Source organism: Suricata suricatta, chromosome 17, assembly GCF_006229205.1.
Source record: "Suricata suricatta isolate VVHF042 chromosome 17, meerkat_22Aug2017_6uvM2_HiC, whole genome shotgun sequence".
NCBI lineage: Eukaryota > Metazoa > Chordata > Mammalia > Carnivora > Herpestidae > Suricata > Suricata suricatta.
Window position 1 is genome coordinate 52,079,643 of NC_043716.1, and position 27,561 is coordinate 52,107,203.

At 54.5% G+C, this 27,561-nt stretch overlaps 1 protein-coding gene across 3 annotated transcripts; it reads left to right on the forward strand.

Annotated features, from left to right (window-relative positions):
- Positions 1-2,539: 2,539 nt before the first annotated feature.
- On the forward strand, positions 2,540-25,871 carry DNAI2 (dynein axonemal intermediate chain 2). 3 transcript variants are annotated; one of them, XM_029929079.1, is made up of 13 exons: positions 2,540-2,623; positions 6,417-6,610; positions 8,018-8,179; positions 9,141-9,262; positions 12,330-12,472; positions 13,468-13,581; positions 16,165-16,304; positions 17,658-17,780; positions 19,968-20,191; positions 21,950-22,085; positions 22,609-22,755; positions 23,467-23,694; positions 25,356-25,871. In XM_029929079.1, exons 2-13 carry the CDS (start codon positions 6,428-6,430, stop codon positions 25,443-25,445), a joined length of 1,812 nt encoding a protein of 603 aa, XP_029784939.1. In that variant the 5' UTR covers positions 2,540-2,623; positions 6,417-6,427; the 3' UTR covers positions 25,446-25,871. The 3 variants fall into 3 exon arrangements, with proteins under 3 accessions (XP_029784939.1, XP_029784940.1, XP_029784938.1); XM_029929080.1 differs by having other exon boundaries at positions 2,585-2,688; positions 25,359-25,871; XM_029929078.1 differs by having other exon boundaries at positions 2,586-2,688.
- The last annotated feature ends 1,690 nt before the right edge of the window (positions 25,872-27,561 follow it).

Below are 27,561 nucleotides of genomic sequence, written 5' to 3' on the forward strand. Positions count from 1 at the left end.
CAGAGGTCCCCAAGGCTGTTGGAAGCAATGCAGGCCTTCTGAGTGCAGGGGTGGGGGTGGGGGGAACCTGTAATAAATCATTGCAATCCCATGAGAAAGGTGACTGCAGGTTATCTTTCAACTTTTCCCACTTCTCCTCCTTCCCTACTCCCCCACCCAGGGAATAACGTGTGCACAGAGGGTTTCGCTCTCCAGGGCGAGGAGGCAGGGGAGGAGGGGGAAGATGCCCGGGGCTCCACTGTGGAGTCGATCTGTTTTTTCTGGATGCTTCGTCTGGGTCTGACCCGCCGCTGAGCACACAAAGCCAGTTCAGTAGGGCTTTCAGACGCTCCTGCACCCAGCCCCCCAATAACACCCTCAGCGCCCACCCCCAGGAAGCCTTTTGCTTAGAGATGCCGGTGGGAGCAAGAGCCAAGGGGGCGGGGGGTTGGTGGCAGCCACAACTGTCACTCTGGGGCTTGTTAGTGTGTTTGGGCAGAGTGCCATCGTGCGGGGAATTCTGTTGCACCTGCCCTGTTAAAGGCAGGTGCGTAGTGGTGAAGGCAACTTACGGAGAAGTTGGGGAGCCAGAGCTGGGGAACATGTGCTTTCTTCCTGTAATCTGACAGCTCTGAAAACCCATGGGGAGCGGTCCGGGCGCCTCAGCCCGCCTCTCAGGACACCCCACAACCTGGCCCCAGCTGACCTTTGCAAATTCCCCTCATTTCCTCCCCTACAGGGACAGTCAACCCCCGCCGCAGTGACGTGTCAACCTCTCCAAAATGTCTTTCTTCCATCACAAATACCCCTCCCTTGCATATGCCACATCCTCTCCAATCTAGAATGGTCTTCCCACGCCTTCCCCTGCAACTCATCACCATTTTTCAAGACCAGTTTCAACCCCAAATCCCACTTTGGGGCTGACGCATCTCCTGTCTACCCCTGTCCTGATCTCCAGCACCCATCCTTAAACTTGGTTAGCCTGATTCCCCGAGATGGGAAGTACAGAGCTGACCTGTGTTGGGGGGCCCCCTGCTGTGTTGTTTCAGTTGTGTTTCCCAATTCTGTCACTGTCCCCCCACTTTGCAGATGAAGAAGGTTGAATCTTGGGGCACTTGGGTGGCTCAGTTGGCTGAGCATCCAACTTCGGCTCAGGTCATGATCTCACAGCTCTTGAGTTGGAGCCCTCCATGGGCTGTCTGCTGTCAGGGCAGAACCCACTTCGGAATCCTCTGTCCCCCTCTTTCTCTGTCCCTCCCCTACTTGTGTGCCCTCTCTTTCTCTCTCTCTCTCTCTCTTTCAAAAATAAATAAACATTTAAAAAAAATTTTTAGGGGTGCCTGGCTGGCTTAGTTGGTTAAGTGTCAGCGTCGCCTCAAGTCACGGTCTCACGGTTCATGGGTTCGAGCCCCACATCGGGCTCTGTGCTGACAGCTAGCTCAGAGCCTGGAGCCTGCTTCAGATTCTGTATCTCCCTCTCTCTCTGCCCCTCCCCTGCTCATGCTGTCTCTCAAAAATAAATAAAAACATAAATAAAAATTTTTAAATAAAAAAAATAAAATAAAACAATGCACAATTAAAATGAGAAATTTCATGCTTAAAAAAATTTTTTTTAAAGGTTGAGTCTTAGTAGCACCTGGGTGGATCAGTCAGATAAACGTCGGACTTCCGCTCCAGTCACGATCTAGCGGTATGCGAGTTCGAGCCCCACATCAGGCTCTGTGCTGACAGCTCGGAGCCTGGAGCCTGCTACAGATTCTGTATTTCCCTCTGTCTCTGACAGTCCCCTGCTCACGCTGTCTCTTTCTTTCTCTCTCCCTCAAAAATAAAGTAACATAAAAAAAAAGTTGAGTCTTAGAAAGCAACTCTCTCAGGGTCATTCATGCATTCAGTGAACACTGACTGCGTGTTTACAACCACCAGCTAAGCTGTGGAAACACCCAGCCCCCACTTTCCTTTGGGCAGGGTACTGCTGGGGCAGTCAGCCGTGGTTATTCCACGAGGTGCCCGGGAGATGGTAGCACAGGGGCGACGGGGGGGGGGGGGGGGGGGGGGGGGGGGGGGGGGGGGGGGGGGGGGGGGGGGGGGGGGGGGGGGGGGGGGGGGCGGTTAATTCCCAGTGGGTGGTTGAGGAACCCGACGGAAGGGGCAGTAAGGTTGAGGAACCCAGACCACAGGGAAATAAATGGCAGAGCCTGGCATCTCCAATCAGGGCGCAGGCCTTCTGAGGCGCTGCCTACAAGGATTTGCATTGTTTCAGGATCTTGCCCCATGCAGTTTTCGTAGACATGGATAAAACCCTTGGCAGAGATGCCACGAACGTTTATTATCACCAGCGTTTGGTTCACTTGGTCAGTCTTTCTCCAGACTCGAGATTTCCACAAGAGGAAGAGCGTCCGTCGCAGTGGGAGGGGCAGTCACGCGCTCAGGGGAGCCCTCCGGCCGCGCGGCCCCGCCCACCCGGGTTTGCTAAGCAACGGGTAACTTCCGGACGCCGGGGCCGCGCGGCCCCGCCCACCCGGGTTTGCTAAGCAACGGGTAACTTCCGGACGCCGGACGCCGGACGCCGGAGCCCTCGGGGAAGCGGTTGGCGGTTGCTCGCGTGCTGCCTCTGCGGCCGGCGGGCGACGCGAGCGGACCGAGGGTAAGGGCGCGGGCCGGAGGGGTCCGAGGCTGAGGAGAAGAGAGCGAAGCGAGGAGCCCCCGAGGGTAATAATAATCAGCGACAGTGCAAAAAAGTTTTCGTGAGGGCAGCCGTCTGGGAGAGCCCTGCCGGAGGGGGGGTGGCCACGTGTCTGGGCCCCTTTCGTCCCGGCTGCCCTCGGTGCTCCCGACCCACAGGACCCCGCCGCTTCGGGTCACCTTGCCTCCTGCAGCCCCTGCCCCCAGTCAGTCTGGTCCTGATCCGCCATCCTCCTGGAGGGGCCGGAGACCTCTGAGGGGTTCAAGGCTGGCGGGCGGGGAGGTAGCTTGGGCTGAACTGGAGGGAGGTGGGCTTTCTCCTGAGGAAGGAGGGAAGAGCATTCAAAATTCCTGAGCACCGACTAGGCGGCGGGTCCCCTAAAATGCATGATTGTATTTACTCCTCAACCTGAGGGGAGCTTTTTTTTTTTTTTTTTTTTTGAGAGAGATGTAGAGAACGAACAGGGGAGGGGCAGAGAGAGAGGGAGACAGAATCCCAAGCAGGCTCTGTGCTGTCAACACAGAGCTGGATGCAGGGTTCGAACCCACAAACCGTGAGATCATGACCTGAGCCAAAATCAAGAATCAGAGGCTTAAACAAACGGGCCGCCTCAGGGGCCACTTATGTCCCCTGGGGTACCATGCTCAAGGTCACACGCCTAGTTTCACCCTCCTGCTACACGTTCCCTTGCCTGGAGCTCAGCCGGAATGGACCCCAGGGTGCCTGGCGGTGCCCTGGTGGGATGTCCTGGTGGGGGCGCGGCGGATTCCTAGGGAGGTCTGCCTGCCCCATTCCAGAAGGTGCCCGAGGACAGAAGAAAGGGAGGGAAGCTCTCTCCACTTGCGTTCCTCTGCCCAGCTAGGGGCCACGTAGAGGCCATCAGTCCCGGGCACACAGACTGGGGGCTGCCCCAGGGACCACGAGGAAGAGGAAAATGTTCTCTTGTTTATGTCTCGTGGAGTCCAGTGCGGAGAGAGGAGAGAAAGCCGGCCACCTTCCTCTTGTCTCCCCCTAAGCCCCCAAACGGAACTCCTCCGCCCCACGGCCCCCTCAGCCCCACCCCAAGTTTGGCAAACGCACTTTCTCGTAAGTCGAGGGAAGGTCTTTCCAGACATCACTTTGCGCCTTATCATTGCCCGAGGGGAGTTTTTATAGCTGGTGGAAGTCCCACTCTTCCTTGTCCTCGATGCGGGAGACGCCGCCGTCACAGTTTCCATGTTCACACCAGCACGTCCCCAGCCAGACGTGTCCTTGTGTTTGGGCCTCACTGCAGAGTCCTGCTTGCCCCTGGGTCTCTAGGTTCCCACGGGTGGGGAGCCCCCTCCCCTAACTCCAGAAGGGCAGCAGTACTGCCCCCTCCTCCCGAGGAAGCCCCCTCCCCACCTCTGCAGGCAGACAGCTCTGCCTGGGGAAGCCCAGCCCATGGCATCTGTCTCACCAGGGCGGGGAGACCTCCTGAGACCCCCGCTCTGACCTCGCTATTCATCTTCGGGCCCTGCCAGCTTGGGAGAAAGCCTGCTCTGGGTGCCTGAATGAGCTGTCTTCCCGTCACCGGGCCAGCCTTTAAAAGTCCCCTCTGTCTGCCTCCGGATCGAAAACAATGCCTCCGTTCTCGCTCCTGCCTTGGCCTTGGGAGGCACCAAGGAGGAAAGCGAAGCGGTTTCAAATACGATCTGGGCTAAAGAGGCTACTTTTGCTCCCCTGGAGTTTCCTCACGCTCTCAAGCCTCCTTGTGCCCCCAGAGAACTGGCTTTTTCAGCAAGTGTCTTTTACCAGAGGAAGAGACAGGCAGCCCGTCACTGTGGGGGCCCAGGAGCAGCGCTGTGGCCCCTCGACAGTGCGCTGGCGAAGGCGAGAATTGATCGTCTTCTTCACAAGGTCCTGTCCTTGCCCGCGTAGAGTGGACAGCCCGGGGCAACCTCCTGCAGTTTGTGTTTCTGAGCCATGGCCTCTACCTTTCCTGGGTTACAAGAGAGTTTCCAGAGCAGGAGAAAGAGCGGGAAATCCTGCTTTCTGCCAGTCTGATTCAGGTTGAGCTAGTCTAGAGCTGGGAGTGGGCTGGGATGGTGCTGCGTCAACCCTCCACCCTCACCCCCTCACCCCTGCCCCAGCTCCTCCAAGGCCCAAAGGCCACTCCAGGCAAGTGCTCCTGGGCTGTCACAAAAGCTCTGACCCTGCGTCTCAGGGGCCAGTAGGCAGGGCCCACTGGTCTGGTACCTTTTAGCCTTGGAGGTAAGAGGAGGCAGATTAGACACATGTCTGGTTGTCATATTCACCTGGAGGGGTTGTGAAAAACACAGACTTCTAGAACGCCCCAGACACAGTCCGCATTTGCAAGAGGGGGGCTGGGAACCTCCATGTTTAGAATGAACGTCCCAGGTTTGAGATATGCCGGCCGTGAAATTAAGAACCCTCACTTTAAATCGGTGCTTCTCAGCCTTGGTGGCCGCTGGAATTCCCCGGGGAGTGTAAACCCTACTGCTGAGAGATTCTGGATTCGGGCGTCTGCAGTTTGACCTGAGGGTTGTGATTTTATAAAGCCCTCCAGGGGTCTTTGTGCAGCCAAGGTTAAGAATCACTGCTGTACTGCTAGGGACTCTCAACGCCATTGCATAGACACAAATGTCTATTCTGATGCCAGCGCCACACTTTCTTGATTATTCAGCTTTAAGTAAATGTTTGCCAAATAAGTAAGTGAAATAAGGGACACTATAAGAACAAATGTAAAGCAAGAAGTCTGGCATTCACAAAACCTACGCATTCCTAGAAAAGTCGGTATAATCCGGGGCACCCGGTGGCCTCTCTGGAAACTCTTCCACCCAACCACCCGATTGCCCAAAAGGCCACTCACCCCTCCCCAGAGTTCTTGGTTACTGGGCACTACCCTTCACGGCTTCTGGGGGCTCCCCTCTGGAGACTCTCCCTTCCAATCATTCCAACCATGATGGGGCTGGGGGTCCGTCTGAGAAAGGGAGAGAGCCAGACCATTTCCTCAACGGGCAGTATAGTTGGGCCTTTGAAAGACCGGTCGGGCAGGGCCCAGTGGGGAATTGGAAAGCAGGCTGGACTGGGCGCTGACTGCAAGGCCTGGCCCTGCCACTTGCCAGCAGGTTGACCATGGCTGAGCCACACTCTCTCTGCCCCTCTCTGGCTTGTGTCCTCTCTCTCTCAAAATAAAGAAATAAACCTAAAAAATTTAATTACATAGACTTTTTTAAAATTTTTCGATGCTTGTTTATTTTTGAGAAAGAGACACACAAAGTCCGAGCAGGGGAGGGGCAGAGAGGGAGGGAGACACAGGATCTGAAGCAGGCTCCAGGCTCTGAGCTGTCAGCATAGAGCCTGATGCAGGGCCTGAACCCACGAACCTTAGATCATGACCTGGCCAGAGATCAAGAGTTGGATTCTTAACCAGCTGCACTATCCAGGCACCACAATAAATGATTTTTTAAAGTTTATTTATTTATTTTGAGAGAGAGCACACATAGTAGGGGCAGAGAGAAAAAGAGAGAATCCCAAGCAGGCTCTGCGCTGTCAGCACACAGCCTGATGCAGGGTTCGAACTCACAAAACTCAACCGACTGAGCCACCCAGGTGCCCCAAGATTTTTTAAAAGTGAAGATGGAGCTTCTGAATCCCCTGGGAGCCTACCCCGCAACCAGACTGGGAACCTGGAAGCCGCCCCGGTGAGGCAGATGGGGCGGGGAAGCAGCAGGTGGGCCCCTTACCGCCCACCCTCCCTCTGCCCCTGCAGCCGCCGGGACCATGGAGATTGTGTACGTGTATGTCAAGAAGCGAAGTGAGTTCGGGAGGCAGTGCAACTTCTCCGACCGCCAGGCTGAGCTGAACATCAACATCCTGCCCAACCCAGAGCTGGCGGAGCAGTTCATGGAGCGGAACCCCGTGGACACGGGCATCCAGTGCTCCACCAGCATGTCGGAACACGAGGTGGGTCCCTGGCCCTGGGCCAAAGGTCCGGTCTGGCAGGGTGGTCGGCCAGGGTGCTCAGTGAGACTGGGTGGCCCCATCTGGGTGACTGGAAGCCAGTTAGAATGGCCCAGGGCGGATGCCGGAAGTACGGGGGCAGAATCACCCCAGGACCCACCACGGTGCCTGGGGCGAGAGAAGGGGGAAGGGGAATCCAGGTGTTCTCTCTCCCATGGGCTCTGGTCTCACCTCTATGTCGCCTTAGGCATGGGAGACATCAGGAGAGAGGAGTCCTGAGGGAGCAGGGATTCAGATCTGCAGGCACCTGTCCAGAGGGTGGAAAGGAGGGGCCGCCATGGAAAGTTCTGGTCAGAGGGGCCGCCATGATAGGAGAACTGAGCGGCGCGCCGCAGTCGGAGCTCCCTGCCTATCTAGAGCGGGCCATCCGCCTCGGATGGTACCAGGGACCGCGGAGACAAAACTAGTTTTAGGGAGAGATGAATCCCGTTTGTCATGTCCCAAGTCATCCGAGTGAAAATCACGCTTGATTTGTGGCCAAAACGCTTCATGGGAGGTTCCAGTAACTCACGGTTCCAACACACGGAGTCTCTTGCCCTCCCAGGGCTAATTGCTGTCACCGGGACCGGGCACTTTTGTCCACGGAGTAGCCAGCTCACCAGGATGGCCACCGTGAGGGCCACACACGTCAGCTCCACCCTGGGACAACGTAGAGCTTTCGCGAGCACTGGCTTAGAAAGGAAGAGGAGGGGAGTGACCCCGTAATGGCTTTGGGGTCTCCACTTGGGGTGATGAAAAAGTTCTGGAACTAGACGGTGGCGATGGTTGCATAACCATGTGAATATTTTTAATGCCATAGAGTCGTACAGTTTTAAATGGGCAAAATAGGAAAATTTATATTCTATGTCTTTAACTCCAATTTTTTAAATGGGGAAAAAATGGAAAGGAGGCAAAATGGCCAACTTAAGGGGTAAAACTCCACGCGCACGTACCATCCCCCCCACTACAGAGAACGGGCAAAGCAATCCCCAACTTTTAATCATGTCTGCGTTTTGATTCCTATGATGTTGCAAATGGTAAAGCAGAGGACTACTCACTGCTTTTTCTTTGAGATCGCATAGAGCGGCTGGCTGGGCTCCTCTGATGCATTGGGGTTCAATAGTCAGTGCTGGATTTTCTGTGGCCAAAGGCACCAGCTTCGAAGCTGCCAGCTCCATGGGTGGCTCTCCTGTGACTACCTGTGACCACCGAGGACCACAGAGTTCCTATCCGGAACCTGATAATGGCTTTGGCCAGGAGCACCTCATTGCTCAGGGCCCAGGGGCAGGCGGGCCCCGGGATCCTGGTTTGCAGAAGTGACCGGGTGTTGACACCTGGGGCAGGCATCTTCTCACCTGGAGCTCTGTTTAGGCCAACACAGAGAGGTTCGAGATGGAGACCCGGGGGGTTAACCACGTGGAGGGAGGCTGGCCCAAGGACGTGAACCCCCTGGAGCTGGAGCAGACGATCCGGTTCCGGAAGAAGGTGGAGAAGGATGAGAACTATGTCAACGCCGTCACGCAGCTGGGCTCGGTAAGTTTCCCTCCCTCCGGTGCCCCCACCGGTCCCCTGAAGGCCCTGGGTATGCCTGGCCCCGGGCTCCGCTCCTGTGGCTACGTGGCCGAAGAGCGCTAACCACCTTAAGGAACCTTCTGTCTGAGAACCAGCAGATTAGTCCACAACAGCTGATCAATGGGGAAGATGGCAAGGTACCAGGGCTGAACAGGCTTGAGGGGGAGTCTGACAGGTGCTCCCCTTGAGCAAGAAGGCCTCCAAAGAACCCCACCCAGGAGCTACCTCCCATAGGGATCATTCATTCATTTGACACTTTTGGACTGAACCTCTAGACTCTGCCAGGCACAGGAGAGACTGAATAAAATGCACATACATCCTGCCCCAAAGAGTTTATCATTATCCACTGGAGGGCAAGGACAGAGATATCACCATAATAATGTAGGATGAGGGATGACTTGCTATTTTGCCCCATAAGGAGGGAGATTCAATTCCTGTTGAAGGGATCAAGGAAGGCTTCCTGGAAGAGGAGGCCCTTGAGCTTGAGGTTTTTCCTTGTTGGACATTTGGGAAGATGGAGAAGGCCTTCTGGGTGGCGGAACCAGAAGATGGGTGATCCCCAGTTCTGCTTGACTGGAGATGTGTTTCTTCACCTTTTTCTCATTGTTGTCCCGCAACGAGCCTTTTCAGACATTTTTTTTCCTAATTGCCTCCCCCATGAAAATTTAATACCATAGGTATATTTTTTTTAATGTACTGTATGTATATCTGTGCTTCGTATGTGGAAAGTAACATTACTTTACCCTCCAAAACCAATCTTACTCCGTTGGAAGCGATGTTGCCCCCATTGAAAATGCAATGGGCCAGAAGTTTGGGAAAGACCCCTAGACATTTTTTGTCTGGCCCAGACTTCCTCTCAGCCCCTGGTCAGGCTGCAGGGCCCTCCCTTTCCTGCTAAGAACACCTGATGTGTCCTCCCCAGATCATGGAGCACTGCGTCAAGCAGAACAATGCCATCGACATTTACCAGGAGTATTTTGATGATGAGGACGCGATGGAGGTGACAGAAGAGGCTCCTTCAGCCAAAACTATCAATGTTTTCAGGTACGTCTGTAGCTAGGCGGGTGTCTGGATGGTCTCTGCCACCCTGTGGCTGGGTGCTTCCAAGGTCACTCCCTGCCCATCACTCCATGCCATGGACATGCTCTGAGCTCAGTAAGGAGCAGAGCAACAGAGCACCCAGCAGCCAGCTGGTCCCTGCCCAGCTGGAGGTGGGTCTGGCTGATGGAAACAGAGGGCAGACTCCAGGGAAAGACTAAGTGAATTTGCAAAGCTGTGCGCAAGCCGGGTTGATTCACGCAGGGCAGAATGAGTACAAAGTACGGAACATCAGTGACCCAGCAGCACTATGGGCACACGGGACCCTCATCCCACACTCGTGGGCGTGTACCTGGTAATGACCTCCAAGGACAGAAGCTTGACAGCAGGACTTTATCCACAGAGACACGTGTGTGAAATCACCGTGTGTGTGTGTGTGTGTGTGTGTGTGTGTGTGTGTGTGTGTGGACGCTCACTGCAGCAGGAGGCAGTCCGGCCAGAGCTGGGAAGCGAGCTAAGTCCCTCGGTAGGGGCGTCCTTCTAGCAGTTCTGGCATGCCTACCAGGTGGAGTGGCGCGCACACGTCAGAATGAAGGGGGCAGCAGGATGGGGAGTGTTTCCAAGATTGACTTTGTGAAGCCAGACCAAAGCAAGCAAGGTGCAGAACGGCGTGTAGTGTAGTACTGTTTTGTGTGTTGGTTTGTTTAAACTGTGTGCATATACCTCTGATTTTGGAAGGGACTAGCCTCACATGCCAACTCTGGGGGCATTCATTTTGCTGCCATGACTCACCGAGAGTCCTGGGAGGTACCTGACCCAGCCCCGGCACAGCTGGGAAGGTCCCTTTTGTGATCCAGGGCTGAAGGGCTGAGTTGTGGTGTGCAGAGCAGGACTGAGGGCTGCCAGAAGGGGCCGGCAGGGTGTCGGGGGAGGGAAGAGGAGGGGCGAGGGCTGTCCTCCCTGCCGCCAGCCTTCCTGGGGTCTGACCTTACACATGGAAACCTTAGCAGGATGACAGGTTAGAAATCATGTCAGAGGGGTGCCTGGGTGGCTCCGTCGATGAAGCGTCTTGACTCTTGATTTGGGCTCGGGTCACGGTTTCACGAGTTCAAGCCCCGCATGGGGCTCTGCACTGGCAGCATAGAGCCTGTGTGGGATTCTCTCTTCCCCTCTCTCTGCCCCTCCCCTTGTGCACGCACGCTTTCTCTCAAAATAAATAAATAAATAAACATTTAAAAAATAGGAAAGAAATGATCCCATCCAACCTCCACGTTGGACAGATAAGGGGACGGACCTCAGGGAGGGAGGGCGCCCCAACCAAGGATGGAGCTCAGGTCTCCTGGATCATCTCAACCTGCACTCCGCCTGCTCTCACCGTGCTCCCGGGGAGGAGTAAAGGAATCACAGGGCAAGAAGGTTATCTAGCTTTCCACTTTCCTTCATCCCTTTGATTACTTTAAGGACGAAGTCTCAGTTTGGCACATTAAGTGCTTAATTCATTTTTATGTCTTGTTCATTCCCCTTCCTCCCCTCTTTTTTTCTGAGTTAAGAGATGACTGTTCAGAGCAGTTTTAGGCTGAAAGTACAGAGAGTTCCCACAAGCCTTCTCTGCCCGGAGCCCACACAGCCTCCCTGACCATCTACACCCTGCCCCAGGGCGGAGCCTTTGTCACAGTCAGGACCCAGCACCACAACTTGGGTAGTTTATAATCAACAGTTCTGGAGGCTGGAAGTCCCGGATCAGGATGATTGGGTTCTGTGTCTGGTGAAGACCCACTTCCTGGTTCATAGACCCACTTCCAGCATTTTTTCACGGCTGGAACTCCCATGTCAGAAGGGGCGAGAGGACTCTCTCTTTTATAGACCACTAATCACTTCCCACAGCCACCCCCCCCAACACCATCACATTGGAGATTAGGTTTCAACATATGAATCTGGGGGACGCAGTAGTCAACCTGCAGCACCCCAAAGTCCATGGTTTACATTAGGGTTCACTCCTTGTGTTGCATACTCTGTGCGGTATTTTTTTTTCAATATTTATCTTTGAGAGAGAGAAAGAGCAAAAGCAGGGAAGGGGCAGAGAGAGGGGGAGACCGAATCGGAAGCAGGCTCCAGGCTCTGAGCTGTCAGCACAGAGCACGATGCGGGGCTCAAACCCACGAACCGTGAGACCATGACCTGAGCCAAAGTATATATCATATATATATCAAATATATCAAATATATCATACAGAATAGTTTCACTGCCCTAAAATCCCATGCTCCATTTATTCATCCCTCCCTACCCCCAAGGCCTTGGCTAACACTTGATCTTTTTACTGTCTCCATGGTTTTGCCTTTTCCAGAATGTCACATAGTCGGAATCATGTGGTATGTGGCCTTTTACACACCAGTTTCCTTCACTTAGTGATATGCATTATGTTTCCACATTGTCTTTTCACGGCTCGATAGCTCATTTCTTTTTAATGCCGAATAATATTCCCTTGTCTGGAATGACCACAGCTTATCTATCCATTCACCTCCTGAAAGGTCTCTTGCTTGGTTCCAAGTCTGGGCAGTCATGAACAAAGCTTCTGGAAATATTTACCTGCAATATTTTGTTGGACAAAAGCTTTCAACTCTTTTGGGCAAATTCCAAGGAGCAAGGTTACTGGATTCTCCTCTTTCCCTTTCATTGTAGTAACAATGGGCAATTAGGCTTCAGGTTCAAAACTTTCAGCAAGTGAAGGGGCGCCTGGGTGGCTCAGTTCGTTAAGTGTCTGACTTCGGCTCAGGTCATGATCTCATGGTTTGTGGGTTCGAGCCCTGCATTGGGCTCTGTGCTGACAGCTCAGAGCCTGGAGCCTGTCTTCAGATTCTATGTCTCCCTTTCTCTCTGATTTTATTATTATCTTCTATTTATGGCTGGTGAGATCTGGGTTTGGATTAAGGGATCTTCTAAACTTTGTTCTTAGAATAAATTTCTCTGAGTGAATGTGATTGCTTAAATACGTTTGGATTTTCTAGAGAAATAACTGAGTAAATAAGAGGTGTGGGGAGCCTTCCATGCCAGTGTTCTGCCCTCTCCTATAAAGGGATCCCCAGGAAATCAAGCGGTCAGCCACACACCTCTCCTGGCACCCAGATGGCAACAGAAAGTTGGCGGTGGCATATTCTTGCTTGAATTTTCAACGTGCGCCTGAGGGCATGAGCCATGAATCATACATCTGGGACCTGGGTGAGAATCAGAAGGGTCTGGGGAGCCAAGAAAACTGAGGGGGCGGGGCAGAGGCCAGCAGAGCACAGGAGTGGAAGGTAGAAGCCACAGGCAGGGGACTCTCACAGGACTGGTCCTTCTTAGGGGCTTTGGGGGTCTCCAAGGCAACCAGAGACCCCAAGAAGCTGCCCATCCCTTCCTTGTCTGGGTTCAGGCACAGCCAACCAGAGCCAGAAGCAGTAAACACCCTTCATTTCCAGATCCTTGATCAGTGCATTCAAGACCAGACCCCACGAAATCCCAATCCCAGACCTCACGGAATCCCAATCCCAGACCCCACGGACTCCAGGACTCACCTCTGTCCCACTTTCCTGGCATTTGTCCTTAATCTATGGCCAGTAGGGGCAATGTGTCCACTTGGGAGCAGGGGCCGTTGTTGACAGAAGCACTAACTCTTAAGGGCACGAGCCTGGCAGGTGGCTGGCGATGGTGGGCGACATGCTATAGGACATCCCGTCACTGTTGCCATTGTGGAAGTAAACTCTAGCCATTATTAGTAGGTTTAAGAGCCAAGGTCAGAACTGAGCACATTATGCTTTTGAACAGCCCAACAATACTTGCAGCCGTCCTGGGGGGTGGACTCCTTCATTAACCCCACTATACAGACAAAGAAACTGGTTTGGAGAAATCAGAGAGAGTTGGATTTATGTAAAAACCTTGGGGACAAAACCTGGTTCCGTACCAATTCTCCAAAATGTGTGCACATGCGCGCGTGCGCGCACACACACACACACATGCACGCTCCTGATTACCAAATATAAAATCACTAGAAGAGCCCTTAGGGCCAAGAGTGCCAGATTCTGGCCACTGGGACCTAGAGGTTGCAGCCGAGAGAAAGACAGGAGGGGCTTCCAGATTTTCCCCTGCCATCACCCATCTGGGGAAGGGTTAAACTGTTTGACCCTGTTCTTTTCTTTCCAGACCTGGTGGGATCAGTTTGTCTGTTTGTTTTCTAGAAAATCCAAGCAAGCCTGAAACTGTTCTGAAGCCATCTTCTCCACTTGTCACCTTGGAATACAACCCCAAAGATTCCCACGTGCTTTTGGGAGGCTGCTACAATGGGCAGCTGGGTAAGGAGGGACCCAGTTGCTTAACCGGGAGGAGCCCAGCCCCCACTGCTGTCTACCAGGACCCACGTGGCTGCCCGGTCTTCCCATGGAGCATAGAGTGAGGTGGGGACTTCCCAGAGGATAAACTCCAGACATCCAGGTGGGCCGGGTTTTGCTGATAGCTTGGCAGTGTCTCCAGTTCAAGTAAGTCTAAAACCAGTTCAGAAGAACAAGTTTTAAGAAAACTACAGGTCAAGTATAAAGCCAAGGGATGTTTACTGCCTACCTGCCTTGAGCTGGGCTAGAGCAGATAGGGGCAAAGGGATACTGAGGGCAAGGGGGAGCTCCATCTCGAGAGAGGCAGGCAGAGACATTTGAACAGGAATGGGTGTGAGGGATTCCTGACCATGCACAATGAGTAGGGACGCCTTCCTTCCTCTTCTGATTTTCAGGAGCATTTGCTACTAACTCTTCTTTTTTAAAAAAAAGTTTGTTTATTTTTGAGAAAGAAAGCATGAGGGAGAGGAGCAGAGAGAGACAGGGAGAGAGAGAGAATCCCAGGCAGGCACCACACTGTCAGTCCAGAGCCCAATGTGGGGCTCAAACTCATGAACTGTGAGATCATGACCTGAGCTGAAGTCAAGAATCTGATGCTTAACTGACTGAGCCAACCGTGGTGCTAATTCTTCTTTAAATGCTCAGTGCAGTTCCCCAGTGAGGCCATCTGGTGGTTCTTTACTGGAAGTTAAAGATTGCTCATTCAACCTCTTTATTTGTTCTAGATTGCTTCACACTTTCTGTTTCTTGAATCCGTTTTGATAGTTTTGTTCCCTTTCCTTTCTATTACTCAGTTTGGATCATATCAAATGACCTACCTTCAGCTCAGTGAGTCTTCTCGGAGAGTGTGGGGTCTTAACTTGGGCAAGTTAAAAACGCCACAAAACTCCCTGTCCTTGCCAGCATTCAGCTACCTCTCCTGAACAGGCGTTCTCTAGACGGCCACAAACCTGTGGCCAGTTTGTTCTGGAAAAGCTGACCGACAACTGTTGCCAGTTTTCTCACTGCTTTTATGCAGAAGATTTTCAGAGGTTCTTGCTCTGCTCATTTTGCTGACAGAATGCCTAGAAAACTGAGGTTTAGATCCGTAGGGAGCTTGGAAAGCAGCTGCCCACATGGGCCCTGTCTGCGTGCCGCCACCTCTGGGGCCCAAGCAGATGCTTAGCCTGACTGCATCCCAGGCCTGACTTGACCTTGGGTGGGAAAGGGGCCCCCTCCCATCTTACCCTCACATGTTGTCTTATTTCCCCTTCTTCCTCCCAGAGGAGGAGCTGGATGGCTGGGAAACTTCTTAGACACTCTTCTGAGGCCTCTGACCCCCTTCTCACACCTGCCACCTCCTCCCCAGGAATAGACGTGGGCGCCCACAAGTCTCCCTGACAAATCACCTGGGTGCCAGGGCTCTAGGAGCCTGGAGCAGAGCCACTATGCCATGATTTATTCAGGAGCCTTGCCTCGCTCATTATTCATAACCCCTTTCAGGGTTCTTCATGCCAGCTCAGAGCACCCTGGGCTCTGGGGCTCTGCCGCCTTTGAGAGGGGCTGCTGGGGACCCACCCCCGAGCACTACTCTGTCTCTAGAAGAGCAAACTTGCCCAAGAAAGCTCATATCTGGGCCAGGGATATCCAAGGGCAAAGGCCTTGGACTTGGATTCCATAAATCAAAACTTACGGATCAAGTTTTTTTGTTGCTGTTTTACAAAACTAGGTTTTCTGGGGTGTCTGGGTGGCTCAGTCAGTTAAGCAATGACTCTTGATTTTGGCTCCGGTCATGATCTCACAGTTGCAAGTTCGAGCCTTGCCTCGGGCTCTGCACTGACAATGCAGAGTCTGCTTGGGATTCTTTTTCTCCCTCTCTGTCTGCTCCTCCCCTGTTCTCTCTCTCTCAAATAAAAAATGTCAGGACAAAAATGAGATAAGCTTCAAGGCTTTCTTGGTAAAGCAGAAGAGGTGAAGCTCTAGTAATGGATCTGAATAAAGGGTCTGTGAGTTGCCTTCCATGCAAGGCAGCCAAGGTGCAGAGGATAAAAGAGAGTTTATGTAGCAGGAGAGATTTGCTGCGGTGTTTTTACTTTTAGGAGGCTTCCTTTGAGGTGGAGACATTCCTCTCTGGCTGGCCGTCCATCACCATCCCAGGTTCCTCTTCAGTCTGTGCTCTTTCTCACTCCTTCCGGGAAGCTCTCCCTGACCACTCCCAGGTGTCCCCCACCAGGATAATCACAGCAGGCACCCCCGTACCTGCTCTCAGGGACAGGGATGGTCTCATTTCCAGTAGCTTCCTAAGGGCCTAGTGTAGTGCTCAACACGTGGTAGGGGCTCAGTGGAATGAGTGAAGCTTTCCTCAAGGAGTCTTTCCGTAGAGATTGTGTGGGAACTTCAGGGGTTGGGAGAAAACTCAGGCAGGTTAGGACTGAGCCCTGCTTCTGAAACAAAAAAACCACATACCTGCTAAACCAAGAGAAGCAGCATCCCTCCCTCCTCCGCTTCCTGCACGAAGGAAGAAGCCTGAGGTTTCATTCACTTTGCCCTCAATTTCCTCCCTGCCAGCCTGTTGGGACACCCGGAAGGGCAGCCTGGTGGCCGAGCTGTCCACTATTGAGTTCAGTCATCGAGACCCCGTGTTCGGCACCATCTGGCTACAGTCGAAGACGGGCACTGAGTGCTTCTCAGCATCCACGGACGGGCAGGTACCTGGCTGGCCACAGTGTGGGGGGCAGTGATACATCCCCACTTCCCCTCCAGAATCCCCTGGGGGAGCATTTCCTTTGGCAAATTATTTTTAAATTAAAGAGTTGGTAAAACATGCACATGGAACAAAGTCCAGAAGGCACGAACGGGCAGATGGAGAAACACCTTCCTTGCACCTCTACCCACAAACCTCCTAGCCCGCCTCCCTGTAGGCACCCACCTGCATCTGTTCCTCACGGCCACCTTCAGGGACGGCCTCTGTATACAGAAGCAAATACATCTGTCTTTTTCACTCATTCTGAACACCTTGCACATTGGTCTGCACTTGATGTTTTTCATTTAGTATATCTTGAAGATGATATATTTCATAAAGCACTGCCTTGTGCCTATTAGGAACTGCATTAAGTATGCTATAAATTATTTAAGTGGATTTTAATGTGTTGTTATGTTAATGTAGCAAAGGGTGGGGGAGCCTGAGTGACTCAGTCGGTTAAGTGGCTGACTTTGAGCTAGGTCATGATCTCGTGGTTCACAGGTTCAGGCCCCGCATCGGGCTCTGTGCTGACAGCTCAGAGCCTGGAGCCTGCTTCATGGATTCTGTCTCTCTTGCTCTCTGCCCCTCCCCCACTCATTCTCTCTCTCTCTCTCTCTCTCTCTCTCTCTCTCTCTCTCTCTCTCTCTCAAATATATAAAACATTAAAAAAATTTTTTTAATGTAGCAAAGGGTATATTTGTATATAAGTTTTTGCACACATGTGAAGATATATCTCCAATGTAGTGGGACTTCTCGATCAAAGCATATGGGCATTTATACTGTTACGGTGTTCTGTATATTACCATATTGCAGGAGGTTTTAAGAATTTAGATTCCAGGGGCGCCTGGGTGGCTCAGTCATTAATCATCTGACTCATGATTTCGGCTTAGGTCATGGTCTCATGGTTCATGGGATTGAGCCCCTGCGTTGGGCTCCTCGATGACAATGTGGAACCTGCTTGAGATCCTCTCTCTGCCTCTCTGTGCTCCTCCCCCACTCACGCTCTCTCTCTTAAACTAAAAAAAAAAAGGCTTCAGATTTCAGAGCTCACATCTGACCCTTCTGATGCAGTGGGTGTGGGGCGAGGCCCCAGCACCCGGATTTTGTGAAGCTGGCCCGTGCCCCTGAGGAGCAGCCAGGTTTGGGACTGCAGGGCCAGAGCAGAGGTTCTCCTAGTGTCTTTGTCCTACAGATCGCTGGTCGCCTCTAACACACACCCCGTTGGCCCCAGGGATGGGCCCCAGGGAGGTAGGGAAGGCAAAGGCCAGGAGAGTCAAAGGACCTCTGGTCTCAGAGTTGCCCCACCCTCCCCCATTAGGTCATGTGGTGGGATATCCGAAAGATGAGCGAGCCCACCGAGGTGGTGATCCTGGACATTTCCAGAAAGGAGCAGCTGGAGAATGCCTTGGGGGCCATCTCCCTGGAGTTCGAGTCCACTTTGGTGAGTGTTTCCCGATCTCCCTTCCCCGATTTACAATGCTGGGGTGGCCAGAGCATAGCCAGGCTCTACCATGAGCCCCGGACAGCTGCAGGGAGCACCCTCCCTCCTGCGGTCATCTTGCTCATGTCCGGTCTTTCCAAGGACTTTCCAGCAGGGGGCAGCAGAGCTTCTTGAGGAAGGAAAAGACTCCATCTCATTCACACAAATTCACCGCTTAGCTAGCGGCTGTGCTGAACGGAAGGCAAGCGTTTGCAGAGGATGGGATTCCAGAAGGGCCCCATCCGTAGGAAGAGCCCCACCCAGGACCGACATTGAGAGGCCAGGCCCTGCCTCTGCCTAGTGTGGGCTGCTTCACTGTCTGAGGGGAAGGAAGAGGTACTGAAGAGGGAACTGAGGTCAGAGGAGGCTCCTGGGAAGGCCAGAGCACAGGCACGATTAGAGCATCTAGCAATGGGAAGGCATGGTAAAGAAAGATCAAAGTTGAGCAGTAATGTGACTGTGTCAAAGGATGGAAACTTCTGGAAGCAGCAGATGAAGATTCCCTCCAAAGCAAGCAAACAACTTTCCCAGATGACTCTAAGCTTGGGCTCATTCCTGGCTGTGTCTCACTGAAGCCCAGGCCCGGCTCCCCCTTGGGATTATCACTTGTTTGTTTTCAGGTCATGTGACATTATTCCCAGGCCCTTGGGAGGTGGAGATGCTCTGGCCTCACCCCTGCCCTGGGAGTCCCCACCCAAGGCTGGGGAAGGCACACTGGGAAAATCAGGGGGAAGACAGTTTAACTGACCCCCAGCCCTGGATGTGGTAGGCAGCGTGGGGAGGACACAGAAAAGCATTCTGTCTTGAAATCAGGGGCTTCGAGAGCAAGTACTGGATGTAGTGACGATGCCACCATTGGTCCCCAGCTCTCCCATGCCTGTCGTGAGCACACTCTATGTGCCGGACACTTGTAACTCCTCCGAGGGACGGGCTTGCGTCATCATGCAAAACCATCTCATAACGTAATGTTATTATCCCTCCTTTCCAGACAAGCAAACGAATCTTAGTGTGGTAAGTCATGCGCTCCAGAACACGGTGTGCTGGGGCTCAAAGCCAGGGCTCTGACCCCAGGTCCAGGCTCACCATTCCAACCCCACCGAGAAGCCCGAGGCGCATTGGGCATCCGGATCCGGGAACTTGCTCCCTTCCTAGCTTGCAAGAGCCCTGCGTTTTACTTCATCACTCGCTTTTCTGGGCCTTTTGAGCTGTGTCTCTTCACGTTCTTTGATCTCCCAACTTGCCGTCCAGTTGCTTTTTAAGTTGTAGTAAAACCTGTGTAACATAAAATTTACCATCTCAACCTTTCCTCCGTGTACATCCAGTAGGGATAAGGGTCTGCGCCCGGTTGTGCACCATCCCCGGAGCTCTGTTATCTTACGAGACTGAAACTCTGTGCCTGCTGGACAGCTCCCCGCGTCCCCTCTCCTGCCCCTCCGCTTTCCGTCTCTACTCTTCCGGAATTCATCCTTCCGGGACTGGTCTATTTTACTGAACATCATGTCCTCAAGGTTCACTCACGCCCTTGTGTGTGTCAGGACGTTCTTCCTTTCTAAAGCCGTGAATTTCCTTCCTTTTTATCCCGCTGTAGGTATAACCACATTTTGTTGATCTATCCATGTCACTTGGGTTGGGACATGTGAGTTGCTTTGTATCTCGTAGCTGCTATGAATAAAGACGGTATGAACATGGGCGTACAGGATAGTGCAGTGTCGCAGGGAGGAGCGACGGCTCTCTGGGCTCCTGTTTTACGTTATTTATTCATCCAGGCACTCACGTTTTCCATAAACGGACATTCGGGATCTTTATGGCAAAATACCTTCATGTGGACACAATGATGCCACATGAAGAGGTGTTTATCATGTGGCTGCTGCTGAGTCTCTCCAAGGTCTAGAAGAGTAGAGAGGCCTTCATTAAGCATGGCGCCCTTGAGCAGATTCTAACGGAGGATGGGGTCTGATGAAGCCAGGAAGGGCAAGGGCAGCTCCTTAGGAGGGGCTGGGCAGCAGCCCGAGCAGAAGCTCACACCAAGTTCCCTTCCAGCACCTTTAGACTCATCCACTCAGACCCCAGAAGGCTGCTGGCCATGACATTGAAACCGTGAGCTGACATTTCATGGAGCCTTCCACTCCTGTGTCACCCCTTCCACAGCCAACCAAGTTCATGGTGGGCACCGAGCAGGGCATTGTGATCTCCTGCAACCGCAAGGCCAAAACGTCAGCCGAGAAGATTGTGTGCACCTTCTCAGGCCACCATGGCCCCATCTATGCCATCCAGAGAAATCCGTTCTACCCTAAGAACTTCCTGACTGTCGGTGACTGGACCGCCCGCATCTGGTCAGAAGACAGCCGGGAGTCATCCATCATGTGGACCAAGTAAGAGGGAGGTTGGGGGCAAGAGAGGGATGTGGGTGGGTGGGTGGGAGGGACAGAGGGAGCCAGCCCAGGAGTGCCCTGAGCCTCCATGTGTCCACCCATGAAATGGAGAGAACACCCCTCTGTGCACACCTGAGCCTAATCACAAAGGAATGTGCTTCCGACAGCCTGTATTAGTCATAGTAACAGCGTTGGATGAATGTTCATGATCCTCAAGACCACCCTACAAGTAGGTAGCATTGCTTCTCTTGTCCCGCATTGTGTGTGTTAGGGGACAGAGTCACATGGAGGCAAAGCCACTTGCTTCTGGTCGCTCAGCTGGTAAGGTATTGAGGTAGGGTTTGAACCCAGGAGGCTTGGGCTGAGAATCTGGGCACCTCATCAGGACAGTGTGGTGGGTCTCCTCTCCTGCAAGGCTGGACACATAGGAGCAGAGAGGGACAGAGCTGGACCAGAGAAGCTTGCAGGCTTGCCCAGTCTGCCCAGAAGAGAGGCCAAGGGGAGGCCGTGAGATGGAGCCCCTCAGGGTGGTCCCACTGCCCCTGGGTGAGCCAGGGCATGCCACAGCCATAGACAGGCTTCAGTGCAGGTAGAGCCAAGAGACCGGAGCAGAGGCGTCAGGCAGGGGGACTGGTGCCTTCTCAGCCCTCGTGTGTGTGAATCCGGGGCTCCCTTCTAGCTCATGCTGCAATGTTGGTGCCGCTGTGGACCCTAATGAGCATTGTCTATGCTAGTGGCTCCCAAATCTAGTTGCATCAGGATCTCCTGGGAGGAGTTATTTAAAATACACACACACACTGGGGGACCTGGGGGGCTTAGTCAGTTAAGCGTCCGACTTCGGCTCAGGTCATGATTTCACAGTTTTTTGGTTCGAGCCCCGCATCGGGTTCTGTGCTGACAGCTCAGAGCCTGGAGCCTGTTTCAGATTCTGTGTCTCACTCTCTCTGCCCCTCCCCCATTCGTGCTCTGTCTTTATCTCAAAAATAAATAAACTACAAAAAAATTAAGATACACACACGTACCCATTTTGTTGAGGTGTCATTGACATAGAAAAGGCTGTACATCCTTAATGCGTACAGCTCTGTGAGTCTGGGGCCAAGTCACATCCGTGGAACCGTCACCACCATCGAAGCCATAAACATGTCCCTCACCTCTCTCCTACCCCCTTTACTGTAATTATTCTTGGGGGTGGTGGCGAGTTAAGACCACTTCACATGAGATCTACTCTCTTCGCAAATTTCACTATTTGGCCTAGTCTTGTCAGCTGGAGGCACGGGGTTGCATGCTCCATCTCCAGAACTGACCTGTCTCTCGTAAATGAACGTTTGTACCCATCGCCTTCCCGTTTCCCCTCCCCCCAGCCCCTGGCAACCACTGTTCGACTAAGAGAAATGGTTCTCATCAACCACCGTAATTCTTCATTTTATTTCTTTATTTTTAATGTTTATTTTTGAGAGAGAATGTGAGCAGGGGAGGGTCAGAGAGAGAGGAAGACACAGAATCGAAGCAGGCTCCAGGCTCTGAGCTGTCAGCACAGAACCTGACGCCGGGCTTGAACCCACAAACCATGAGATCATGACCTGAACCAAAGTTGTACACGAGCAAGACTAGAGGTCAGACACAAGGCAAAACTTCCTGCCCAGCAACAAGACCTTGCAGCCCAGGGGGCCTGGGTGAGCGAAGCAGAGGCTCAGCAGCCCCTCTGTCCCTCCCCCCACCCACATTGGGCCTTGACCACTGGCACCCTGCCCCCCACAGGTACCACATGGCCTACCTCACCGATGGCGCCTGGAGCCCAGTGAGGCCGGCGGTTTTCTTCACCACCAAAATGGACGGGACCCTGGATGTCTGGGACTTTGTGTTCAAGCAGTGTGACCCTGCCCTCAGCCTCAAGGTCATGTGTATCCCTCTCCCCATGCGTTCAGGCCCTCGGGCCCCGGTGGGCCAGCAGAAGCATCTGGGGGAAATCTAGAAAGAAGAGAAAGACAGAAGGCCTGGCCTCTCCCCCCACCAGGCCTATTCCTTCGGCAGCCCCGGCGTGGGCTCCTGGCAGCTGATCCTTCCAGCCTAAGCTGCCGTCAAATTTGCGTAGCTACACCGGAGCCCCGCTGGCCCGGGCCATGGAAGGGCATGGGGTTTGGGAAGCTGCAGAGTGGATGCGGGCTGGACTGAAGGGGTGAGGGGTGGTGGGTGGGGTCAGGCGTGGTGGACGGTGAGACTGGAGGGGGGCAAAGGGTCTTGACAGCCAATCTCAGAGCATGGACTTCATCTTGGGAGTCCGGGGAGTCCCCGAGGGTATTCCAACCCAGAGCTTGGCCAAGCACCCCCCTTCCCCGGGGGCCAGGGGCTCAAGACAAGGCGCGTCAAGACAAGGGTCCTCTCTGCGACCCAATCAGAGCCGCCTGGCCCTCCAACAGGTGTGTGACGAGGCCCTCTTCTGCCTCCGGGTGCAAGACACTGGCTGCCTCGTCGCCTGCGGCTCCCAGCTGGGGACGACCACGCTGCTGGAGGTCTCGAACGGGCTGTGCGCCCTCCAGAGGAATGAGAAGAACGTGGCTTCTTCTGTAAGTGCCCGCTGCGGCCCGCCCCGTGGCAGAGAGAGAGGGCCTTCGGGGAGGCGGCGTGCTGTCCGGAAGTGAGCACAGTAAAGTGGGATCAGGAGTGTCCGAATCGGGCCCCAGCTCACCCGCTCGGTAGCCAAGCCGCCCTGGGCCGGTCACGTCACTGCCGCAGGCTTCCGCTTTCCTGCCGTCCAAGCAGGTTCACCAGTCCGGTTTGTCCGTTCTCAGAGCTCACATTCTTGGCAGCAGAACTTGTTAAACAAAGGGTTAGCAGATACCAGTAGAGAAGACAGAGGGAAGGCGGCTACCCTGGGGCAGGGGTGAGGGGGCTGGGAGCCATCACGATGCACCCCCCCACCCGACCCCCAGCACTGTGGACACGCTGTGGCCCTGAATCCCCGGGTGCCGAGGCCCTGGGCAAGCCCCTGGCTCTTCCCGAGGTTGTGGGCCCACCACCGAGTGCGTGCTCCCTGGGCCCGGGGTCCTGTGGTGCACAGCTGTGTGGCTGTTCTGTTCCATGTCTTCTATGCTCTGAGAACCCCTTAGAATTGGGTGACAGATTTCTGACCTCAACGTCCAACTCTCTTGCCACTAACGCCGAGAACAGACCCCTGTCCTGTGCTGTGAGCACAGCAAGGGAACTCAGCCCGGCCCCGCGCTGGGAGCCGGCTGCCACCCCCTTCCCACGGGCCTCCTTGTCCCCATGTGCCCCAGATATTTGAGCGGGAGACCCGCCGGGAGAAGATTCTGGAGGCGAGGCACCGGGAGATGCGCCTGAAGGAGAAAGGCAAGGCGGAGGGCAAGGACGATGACCTGAGAGAGGAGGAGCCCGCCTTCAACCTGGAGGAGCTGGTCACCAAGGCCGAGAAGGAGTTCTTCGACATCATCGACTCGGAGCTGAGGAAGAAGGAGACAGAAGCCATGAAGAACAAGGCACCGCCTGTAGGGTCCCGGACGGCGCTCGGGTGGGCCGGGTGGGAGCCCAGGCCCCTTTTTTCCGCCTGCTCGCTGACCTCCTGGGTGGCCTCGGGCAAGCGGCCTCAGCAAGTGGACCTTAACTTGTCCCATCTGGCCAATGGGAGCAATTTCTCCCTTCCTCCCGAGATCCTAAGTCTCCAGGTGGACTGTAGGCTGCTGGAGGGCAGGGACACACCCCATGCTCCTTGTGCTCCTCCCTTCCTCCCCCCCCCTCCCCCCGCATGCCCGACACCGGGACACACGTGTGACAACGAGGACCCGGGGCTGCATGAGCTAGCAGCTCAGAGGGGGCCCCAAAGCCCAGGGAGTGGGGCCAGGGAGGTCCGAGGCACGGAGGCCGGCTGCTGACCCCGCCTGGTGTCACAGGAGTGTGGTTTGTGCACAGCTCACCCATCCGTGCTCCCCGGCTCTAGAGCACTTTCTAGGGGTATCACCTGGGCCGGTCACTTCACTTCTTGGCTACTTCATTTCCATCTGGAAAAGAAGGAGGTTGAGCTATAAAGATGGCCACCTTCCGGGCCCTCTTCTGTACCCAGGGACAGAGGAGGAAGAAGACATCGGTGGCATGGGTCATTGCCTTCAGGGGCCCCCGGGTGAGAGGCCGAGGTGCCACAGAACAGCACAGCCGGGGGGAAAGCCCTGGCGAGTGCGGGCCGGGATCTGCCCCCGGGAGCAAGGGCGTCAACGCGACTAAGCATGTGGGCCGGTGCGGAGTGAAAACGTGGGGCCTGTAAGTGCAGGGCACCTGCCCGTGAAGCCAGGCCCGCTGGCGAGAGCTGTATGCTGGGCTCCTGGGTGCCAACCTCGCAACCTGGGTGCTGGCGGAAGATGGGTGAGCACACGGAGGGGGTAACTGGTTCCGTCCCAAGACCTCTCCCCTCTGTCCTCCCCTCGCTGGGGCCGGTCACAGGCTGTGACATCTGCCCCTTGTGTGGCATTTGGAAGCACCTGGATAGGACTGGCCTGTTCTCACACCCTCGTCGGTGCAGCAAGGTGGGGCAGAGACCTCCCTCTGCTTATGGCAAAAGCGGGACCAGAGTCCCAGCTTCCTGACCCCCAGCCCCGGCCCCCAGAAGGCAGTGCCAGCGACGACCACTGCGCAGTGTGCCTGGCGCACACCTGGCCTGGGGTCCCGAAAGGCACTCCTCCCCCTGCTTGAACACTCCAGATGGAGGAGCTGGGCCTCAGGAGGGAGTAAGGTGCACACAAGAGCCCACTTAGCCTTAGCTTTCTGCAGTTGGCCAGAACTTCTGGGGTCAAAGCTGAGAAAGCAGCGCCGAGTCCTTACACCCAGTATCTCTAATCTGGGCCGCAGCCCTGAGGGGACTCGTGTCCACCTCATGAGCGAGGGGACCAAGGGGACTCAGGACGAGCTTTAGCCCGAGGTCACCCAGGCAGCAAAGCAACAGGCGCAGAACTTGTGCCTGAGTCTATGAGATGCCAGAGGCCATGTCTGCCATCCACGCTTGCTCACTCTGTGCCCCCACTAGGCCCTCAAGGCCACAGAGCCAGCAGCACGTTCTCCCAGGCCTCCACAGTTGGTTGGCTTTGGCCTCAGGGGATTACCTTCCCAGGGCACAGGGGAGGCCTAGCACCACCAATGAGTCTACACTGTCTTTCTCCAGCAGAAACAACCAGGCCTGGACGCAGATGAGGAGATGGAAGGAGGGGACCACGGGGAGGAAGAAGGCGACAGTGCCCAGTCTCCGACCTAGAAGGATCAAGCCAGCCTTGCCCGCAGCCTCTCTCGCCCCCCGCCTCCATCTTGCACCCCTTGGCACTGCCTTGGCTGTGCATGTGGGCATTGAGCTTCTCCTTTAAAGTGTCATGGGAGGGGCAGAGGGGCCCTGCCCCGATTTGACCCAGTGCCCCACCAAGTGCTGGCCTCCCACTGTCCCAAGGGACCCTTTGGAGGGAGAGAAGGGGCAGGGCTCGTGTCCAAGGGGGCACCCCTCCTCTCTGCCACCCCAGCACACCCCACTGGGCTCCGCATCACCTTTCAGCCTGGCCCTGCCTCCTTCCCTTGGGTTCTGCTTCCCCAAGGTTTTCCCAGCAGTTGAACAAGTTTGCTCGTTTCTTAACACCCACAAGTTTCTACTGGTTTCATTCTTAGAAAATTAAATTAATAATGGTGTTAACAATGCTTATTGTTTATCTTGTGCGGAGCGCTTTTCGTGTTACCTCATCTAATTCCTTTTACAAAATCCCTCGAAGGTCTGCACTCTGATGGCCCTTACTCTGCAGAGGAATAGTCTGATCCCGGGGGACGTGTGGGTCACAGAGCTAACGCAGGGCAGAGCAGGGACAGGAGTCTGGACAGCTTTGTCCCCAGCCTGCCTGGCCATCGATGGTAAGCCAGGCACGTGCAGGACCCGTGGGGGCTCCAGGAAAGGCAGCGTCTCTGGGACAAAAGAGTTTTCCACAACCGTTGCAGGAAATATCTATAGGCAAGAGGGTGCCTCCGAGGTCCCTCGGCCACCATTCATTCTGTGGGTGTTGCATGGTCCTAACAGGGACTCAGAGTGCCCTTTTAAAAATCACCTGTGTTAAGAATCTTAATGGGAGGGAGGACACCTGGGTGACTCAGTCGGTTAGGTGTCCGACTTCAGCTCAGGTCATGATCTCACGGTTCGTGGGTTCGAATCCCGTGTTGGGCTCTGTGCTGACAGCTCAGAGCCTGGAGTCTGCTTCGATTCTGTGTCTCCCTCTGTCTCTGCTCCTCCCCTGCCTCTGCTTTGTCTCTCTCTTTTTCTCTCAAAAACAAACATTACAAAAAGAAAAAAATCTTATTGGGAAGGGGTCCAGGGCCAGCCATCCTTTGTGACTAAAGGAAAAACATGAAGTTACCACCGCAGCTGGACTTTGATAAGATAATCACCAAGAGACATGTTTATTGGTGCTTGACCTTCACAAGAGCCCCGGAAGGAGTGCTGTCCCCATCCTTGATCCCCAAGTCGCTGATGTGCCACAGGAGACAGAGAGAGGGAGCGATGCCTGAGTCCCAGGGGGAGGAGCGAGCCGGCAGTGTCTCTGCTCCCTGCCCAGCCCCGCCCTCTGAGCAGAGAGCGCCCACACATCACACGGCCCATTCTATACAGTCTCTTGTGATCAGTGCCTCTCTGTGTGAGGACACAGGGAGCCCCGGAGCTGCCTGTAGAGCAGCTGGGGGTGATTTTGCCCCCGATAGGACATTGGGCAACGTCTAAGCGCATTCTGGGTTGACACAAGTGCTTGGGGGCCCTGCATCCAGAGGGTAGAGGCCAGGCATGTTTCCCAGCATCCCACAGTGCACAGGATGGGCCTCATTACAAAGAATGTCAGTAGTGCCAAGTTCAAGAAACCCTGACTTAGAGGGGGAAAAAAACCTATACAAATGAGGGGCGCCTGGGTGGCTCAGTCGGTTAAGCCTCCGGCTTCAGCTCAGGTCAGATCTCACGTTCGTGGGTTCGAGCCCCGCGTCAGGCTCTGTGCTGACCGCTAGCTCAGAGCCTGGAGCCTGCTTCCGGCTCTGTGTCTCCTTCTCTCCCTGACCCTCCCCCTCTCATACTCTGTCTCTCTCTGTATCAAAAATAAATAAAACATTTAAAAAAAAAAAAAGCCTATACAAATGAAATGCCGCAGGAGAAAGTCACAGCTCCTGGTGGTGTCAGCCCAGGCACACTGACGGACCCTTGATGCGTGGCTGGGACAGTCAGCTCCAAGGGAGAACATTCCTTTGCTCTAGTAGGATTTGGGCCATTGATGTAGGCTTGCAAAGGTCCTGCTGGGACCAGCTGTGGGTACAGAGAGCGCCCCCAGGCAGGGATGGGGAGTGGGAGAGGAGGGCTCCGA

What these genes read in the sequence shown, in the direction of transcription:
- DNAI2 (XM_029929079.1), top strand. Translation starts at nt 6,428, where the DNA reads ATGGAGATTGTGTACGTGTATGTCAAGAAGCGAAGTGAGTTCGGGAGG. An exon ending in CTGCTACAATGGGCAGCTGG is followed by an intron (nt 13,582 to 16,164) that starts GTAAGGAGGGAC and finishes CCTCCCTGCCAG; the next exon opens with CCTGTTGGGACACCCGGAAG. An exon ending in TGAAGAACAAGGCACCGCCT is followed by an intron (nt 23,695 to 25,355) that starts GTAGGGTCCCGG and finishes GTCTTTCTCCAG; the next exon opens with CAGAAACAACCAGGCCTGGA.